Source organism: Nesoenas mayeri (genome assembly GCF_963082525.1).
Source record: "Nesoenas mayeri genome assembly, chromosome: 8".
In the NCBI taxonomy this organism is placed as follows: domain Eukaryota; kingdom Metazoa; phylum Chordata; class Aves; order Columbiformes; family Columbidae; genus Nesoenas; species Nesoenas mayeri.
The window spans coordinates 32,029,586-32,036,957 of record NC_137554.1 but is presented as its reverse complement, the minus strand read 5'-3'; the positions used below and the strand labels follow the sequence as shown (position 1 = coordinate 32,036,957).

General features: G+C 47.7%; 1 protein-coding gene across 1 annotated transcript; it reads left to right on the top strand.

Moving 5' to 3' along the window:
• Nucleotides 1-3,481: 3,481 nt before the first annotated feature.
• TMEM53 (transmembrane protein 53) lies at nt 3,482-7,065 on the top strand (the record flags this gene model as incomplete). The annotated part of the gene is made up of 3 exons (XM_080348853.1): nt 3,482-3,536; nt 4,095-4,192; nt 5,874-7,065. 3 exons carry the CDS (start codon nt 3,482-3,484, stop codon nt 6,534-6,536), a joined length of 816 nt encoding a protein of 271 aa, XP_080204979.1. The 3' UTR covers nt 6,537-7,065.
• Nucleotides 7,066-7,372: the final 307 nt, after the last annotated feature.

Sequence of the window (7,372 nt, the reverse complement as noted above, 5' to 3'; positions counted from 1 at the left end):
ATCACATTTTAAATCTTTGGCAAATAATACTAAACCACTTACTAGCCATTCATTTAATCTAATTTTCCTTTATATTTATTTCATAGATAGGAGAACTAATGCAAAAGGAGAGTTCCTGGTATGTCTGAAGCTGCACAATGAATCTGCAACAGACTTGATATTATTTTCCAGAGCAGGTGGCTTCACCACAGGAGCTCTCTTCTCTGGTCTGTTAATAAAGTCATTTTGATGTTACCCATTTCCCCAGTCTTGGTTTCTCACTAGTCTCATGATATGAACACTGCATCTCATATCTGACCTGCCAGAGAATAAATAGGGTAAAATGAGAGCACAAATTGGTATGGATTTATGTGGAGTGACAGGGTCAAGGGGACTGTAAGTGCCTGTTAACACAGCAGTGCAGCCTGCCCTGCCTCACATGATGCAGTGACAAGCATTTGGATTGGGCCCACATCCACTCCAGGATGATGTGCTTGGCCTCGGCAGTGGGAAAGCGCTTTGGGACCCTTTGGCATGATGGACATTTGCTCTGTTTTTTTCTTATGTAATTTCTATGGCATGTTTTTAGACAATCTAAGAAAACCTGAAATGATAGGAAATGTAGGCAAGAAGACAGAAGCTCCAGAAACATCCCCTGCCTGCACCTCCTCCCATCCCTTCACACAGGTGTTAAATAAAGCAATATTTTGCCAAATATCTCTGGCACACTTTTGGCTCAGTATGATATCCCCTATTCCAGCTTTACAAATCTGAAGGTGCACTTAGCAGGGGAACGAAATGTCGGAGGCTTAAGCTCTCCATTCAGGTAGATGAGAATTCCACTGAAATGTGTGAGTTTGGTTTTAAGATACTGACCAATCTTGAGGAGCGTGGCAGTTAAATGTCAGTGTCTGCGCACATACACAGGCGCAGAAAGAGGGACCAGGTCACAGACAGCTGCATTAACACAGCTGCGTTGTCTTCCCTCAACTTGTATCAACATGCCTGAGGATAAGAAAGGAATTCACGCCTTGTCTAGTATAGCTCTTGGACTTCTTACATAAGAAAACCACCATTTTGGAGTTTATTTAAAGTGCAGTTTAAGAGAATTTAAAAAAAAAAACAGTTAAAATCATACAAAATCTTTGGGTTTCAGAATAAGAAGTTTCTTTCAATGCAATACAAGTTGCCAAAATTACCAATTTCCTATCTAGAAAGTTCTTAAGCGTTTTCTCCAAGAATCTGGAGCAAATTTCCAAATCAGGTACAGAGTATCCCCAAGATACATGCTCAAATGTAACTTTCTGTTGCTAGTATCTGAACTAGACTGAAAACAATGACCAACAGGTGTACCTCAGTGCCTGAAAACAAAGAAAGTATTCAAAAAACAGGCTAAGAAACAATGTTTGAGAATTGAGATGAAATTTCATTTGGGAATTAACGGTCTGTGCTCTGTAAGGAGTCTGTGTCCTTGGCAGGGCGTTTTCAGGATCTCCTTAGCAGGGAAGCAGGTTTAAAATAAATCCATTTTCCCAAAATAGTTGTGATTGAAAATGTTATTAACCATAACAAATGTTAGTGCTGACAGGAGAATGGCCTGTTAGGGGCCTCTGGTGAAACAGTCAAGTGAAAGTCATATTTCACATTATTGCGAGCATTTTCCTGTGATTTACAGAATATTTGTGAAACATTACTTGCAAGGCATATGATTGATATTGAGAGAACAGCTAGTGTGTAGGGGGAATCTGTATTTCACAGAGACTGTTTGCATGAAATTTACAGTCCCATAAAGTGCTCCTCTGTCCTCAGCAGAGATCTAGTTAAAAGAACTTTACAGTCTGAAACATCCCAAAATTGATTCTAAATTAATGTTTCCATATTTATGTTTGAGATGCTGCTGGTGTAATGCTATCTATTTTTATTATAAAGCTGCAGTAACACTCCACGGTTCAGAAATACTAGCACCAGCCTCTGGACGTGAGGATTTTAGTGATACAAAGGGCTTGCCTATGAATCAATGGCAAAAAAAAAAAAAAGAGAAGGCTTTGAAACAATGATCACATGAGGCTTCTGAGGATACAGTGATGTCTGTCCCTACTGCTATAATAACAGCATCTGCTGACATAGTAGTCTTTAAACTGACATTGCAAAGTACACGAAAATGTACATGAATATTTTTATTATGACCATTTTACATATGGGAACATACAGACACAGGGAAGTTAAATTACTTGCCTGAGTCGTTTGTCACTGCTAACATCAGCACATAACTCCTGTTTGTTGGCTTCAAACTCTGCTCTCAACAGCACTGGGCTGCCACGCCAGTCCACTGGACCTAATAATCGAAACAAGACTGGGTCAGGGCAGTGCTTTTTTCCTGCCAATAGAAACAGAAGTAATTTAGGAACTGGCTCTGGCAATTCAGCGGTCCTTTACATCCAGAGTGCTGCTAAGTCATCAGATGGAGACCAAAAGGCAGGCTGGTGCTGGGTCAGCCCGAATGTGAGGTGCCAGGGACTGATGGCCTTGAGCTCATGGAAGGACAGTGTGACGGTGATTTGGCGTTACCTTTGCATCTTGCAACACCAAGGCCGTGCCCAGCCTCAGGGAAAACTTCAGAGCTTCTGTTTACCCAGCAGGTTTCACCCTTTCCTGGCATACCCCAAGTCTCCCACAACCCTCCTCACACCCCAGTGTACTCCACGTCTTCTACCCAGCCCCTACCAACCCCCAGTTCCACTGGCCCCTCTCTCACCTAACACGCTCTACCTCCCAACCCCAGCACCACCGTTAACCGCAGCCACAACCCCAAACCCTGTGCCTGACTCGCCCCCAGCTGGGCCCTGCGCTAACCCCTACAACCACCCTAACCCCCCACAGCCCCCTGCAGCCTCAAAGTTCCCTGCCCAAGGCCCAACCATCCCACCAGACCTGATCCAGTCCAGCCACAGGCCCTGTGCCCTCCCACCCCCCAAAACCCACCCCAGGCCACACAGTCCTTCACACAGTCTCTGATCCCCATGCCCTCCCTAGCCCCCATGTCTGCACCCCCTGACCCAAACACCCACCTCGGGACCAACAAGCCCCCTCAGCCCCTCTGACTGCGACCCCCACTCCAGGCCCTACAATTCTCCTCGCTCGGACGCCCGCAGGCCCTACAATCCCCAACAGCAGCGCCCGCCTCAGCCCCACTCCCTCTCACCTCTCCCCGAGGGGGAGGATACCCCGCAGATTGAGTGACACCGCAGAAGAACCAATCGCGGCCCGTCTTTACACCCCTGGTCCAATGGGCCAGTTCCCACCACCAGTGGGCGGGGCGAACAGCCCGGCACGGGTGCTCCGGGCTCGTTGCTAAGGAAGCGGGAGGCGGGGCGGGGAGGGGACGGAGAGCGAGGCGGGTGCGCGCTTTTCCTTCTCATTGGCTGTGAGAGGTGCAGCGGGGCGGAGCTTCCGGTGGGGAGAGCGGAAGCGCCGGTGGGGTGTGAGGCGGGAGTGCGCGGCGATGGGGGCCCGGGGGCTGGAGGCGGCGGTGGAGCTGGCGCCGGGGGAGGCCTGTGGTGCGGGGCCGGCGGATCTGGGCGGCCCGAGGGTGGTGGGGAGGAACTGGGTTTGGGGGATCCCAGTGACAGGAGGGACTGAGGGAGCGCTGAGGGTGGAGAGGGAGAGAGAGAGACCGGGCCTGGGGGACCCCGGAGGGTGGGGGACAGGGGCTTGGCCTCGGGACCGGGGGCAGGGAGCCGTGCAGACACTTGTGCCGTACCAGGAGGCCAGGGCAGGACACTTCCCTTTCCCTCCGTCCTGGAGGGGGGCAGGAGTCCCCGATGCCTCCCCAGCGCCCGGGAGGGGTGAGGAGGGGCCGGTGTCCCCGGGTAACCCACACACCGCTGGCTGCCCGTCCGCGGAGAGCTGGGCAGCTGTGGGAGCTGAACCTGCTGTCCTACTGAGCACACCCACACAGCGAAACTGGGACCGGGCGGTGCTCAGAGCTCACTGGGATATTAAGCTGCTACATGCCTCATCATTGCCCTTAATCTTTATTAACCAGGCAAGTTGCCATGTGTTCTGATTCTGGTAGACTGGAGGACAATTATTTTAAAACTTGTGATTTGTTTCAGAAAGCAGTACAGAGAGAGAGCCTGTGGTGATCCTTCTAGGTTGGGCAGGCTGCAAGGACAAATACCTGGCCAAATACAGTGCAATCTACAGTCAGAAGGTGAGTAGCTTATTTATATTTCAATGACGCTGTCATGGAATGCTCTGAGAATCTGCCTCCTTTTTGCATGTTGGTGAAATCGTTCTAAAGCATCTTTTGGTCCAAGGAATCATTGGGAGTGAGTGGCAAGATCTCTTGTCATTGAAGGCTCCTTGTCCCTTGGAGCCCAGCCAGCGTTATCTAACAGTTGCTGATGTCATCTTTGTGCGTGCAGCTGAGACAAAAATACTTTGAAGAAACTCTCTACCATTGTGTGAGTCTCAGGAGTATTTTAAGGCTTTTAAAGCTGTGAGATTATTCATGAATGACATGAACTGTCTTAGGTTGCCAGACAGGTAAACCTGTGAGGAAAGATTATGTGTTTACTGTTCTCTAAGAGGCCATAGCACAGGCTTGGCAAGGCCAGGCTGGGAATGACAGAGCGCATCAGCATCTGTTGTTCGTTTGGCTTTTCCCTCCTGTGAACAGGACTCATCTGAATGTTGTAATCCAAATTCATTTTATTATGTCCATGGAACAGGCATCCTATGGTAGTCACACCTCCTCGTTAACTCCTTGTCTTTGAACTCTAGAAAGGCCTGTCCAATTCCTACTTCTCTAAGTTACGATATCTGGTTTTTCACTTGAATGACCCCAGCTTGCGGTATTGCGACCCAGTGAAACATGAGACTTTTTTTTGGTCAGCATACAAGGATCTTGTATTTATCCAAATCTGTTTCATCTATAGGTAGCAAAATCTGTACATTAACAAGTCTATTCTTAATGTGTAATCCAGTGCAAGAGTCATGAATTGGCTTGTTCTAAGGAAGAATTGTTACATGACTGTTGTGACTAAGAGATGCTGCTGGTCAGATGAGGAGCACATTACATGGCAGCGTGCCAGCTTTCGTGAAAAATACTTTTCTATCAGAAAGATGATCGGAACGGGGAAGGAGAGAAAGGGGTTTGTTAGCTCCCTAATGAGGAAGTGGCTACAGCCACATTTATAAATGTAGTTCCATCTGCTCTATTTAGAAGGCAGATCTCATCTGAGATCCTGTTTTCCAATTTACACATAAATGTGAGGCCTTAACTGTAAAGGCAGTTGTTCAGGTGTTCTGAATTTCTAAACCAGTACTCTTCATTGATGTGGCTTGAGAGGTTCAGAAACACGTGTGAAAATCATGTCAGTGGTGTTTGTGGGTGAGTCTTGGAGACAGCTGCAAACGAGCATGGGCCAGGAATACAGAGAAGTTCCTCCTCCTTCTTACCTTTGTTTCGATGGCATGGACCAGATGTGTACCAGAGCAGGACTGTCTTACCAAAGTGACTGGTACTGAAGGTTCATGAATCAGGGACGATGGTTTTATCTTCCTGGGAGAAGATTAACGCTCATAAAAGTGTGGGTGGCAATGTCCCCTGGGGATGTGCCACTTAGTACAGGATTTGAAAGGATCTCAAGCGTCATCAAATCCAGGCCCTCCACTGCTGCAGAAACTTTTCATAATACCATGTATTGTTATGATTAACATAATCCTATTCATACCAATATCTTGCTACCGACACTAAAGAGTTTCTCCTGGCCCTGTGGTTTCTGTTGAAAGCCTGTCCCAAATTTTCATGTTCTCTGTACTGATACTTGCCCACTCTGTGTAGTTTACAGCACAGCCTAAATGTGTGTGGGGTCTCTTTCTGTTCGTAGGGGTACACCATCATCCGCTACACGGCTCCATGGAGGATGATATTCTTCTCTGAGACCTTTGGCATCAGATCCCTCCAGACGCAAGCCAAGCGGCTCCTGGAGCTGGTCTTTGACTACAAGATTGAAAACAGACCGGTTCTTTTTCACGTTTTTAGCAATGGTGGCTTCATGCTGTACCGTTACATCGCTGAGATGCTCCACACTGACAAGCCTTTCAAGAACCTCAAAGTAGTGGGCGCCATTTTTGATAGTGCCCCTGGCAGAAGAAACTTGATAGGAGCCCTTCGTGCTTTGGCAACTGTCTTGGTGTCCACAAATGTGTTCCTCAAGTATTTCCTCTTATTTGCTTTTGCTACTACAGCTGTGCTGCTGCGGATCCTGCTGTACCCGTTGACCAGCTTCATCCACGAGAGCCACTACGATGCCCTGCTGAATGCGCCCTCGCGGTGGCCCGAGCTTTACCTCTATTCCCAAGCTGACGCCATCATCAAGGCCAGCGATGTGAAGCACGTGGCAGACACACGGCAGCAGCTCGGGGTCTCTGTGAAAGCCGTAGACTTCTTGGATTCAGCTCACGTCAGCCACATGCGGGCATATCCCACCTATTACCGCAACCTCTGTATAGCCTTCCTCTCTGACTGTCTCAGGGCCTCACCTCATTAGCGGTGTAATGACCTCCAGTGTTTGCATCTGCTTTGCTCAGCTCGTATGGGAAACGTCACCCCCTTTGTGTCTTTGAAAGGAGGAAAGTGGAGACCTCTTAGCTTTTTTAAAGTGTTTTTTTATGTCGCCATCTGCAAGTCTGAAATCCTCCAGGCTGGCCTTTGGGCCAGCCGTGTCATAGCAGAAAGTAGATACGGATTAATTATTAATTTAAAGTACTGAAGGTGAAATGTGGCATGCTTGAAGTTGATGATGTGCTGTACCAAGGTGTCACAGACCAGAATTTCACCTGGAGTGTTGTTTCTTCCTGTCTTGTGGTGTTCTCTGTTTTTCATGTTGTCTCCTTGTCCCTGATGTCCAATGTGTGTGTTCTGTTGCCGTGTACTGATTTTACAATACAGCTCTTCGATGTCTTTGTTGTTTTCCTCTCTGCCATTTCTTTTATCTTGCAGTGAGCAAACAGAAGTAGCTCTGCAGGACTTCTCTCTTCTCTCGGTGCCTGCCAGCTCTTATTCTCCTTGTTTGGAGATCAGGTCCAGAAGCTGGATGTAAGACCGGGAAAAGGCTTGTGCCAGGCAGTATGACCAGGTTGTCATCTGGTTCCGTTAAAGAGCTGAGACTGAGCAGTCGAAGCTGTGATCCTTTGTTTGTAGTAACTTTTGTGCTCTTCAACCGGAAGATTTAACTTAACCTTTTTGAATGTGTCTTGTGTTTTGTTTCTCTTCCTTCCAGTCTTTTGTGTGTTCTCCCAAGTAGTTTTGTTTTCTTGGAGAACTGCTCTTTTATTATCGTGTGTCTTTGAGCAGCTGATATTGTGCTTCTGGAAATGCAGCTGG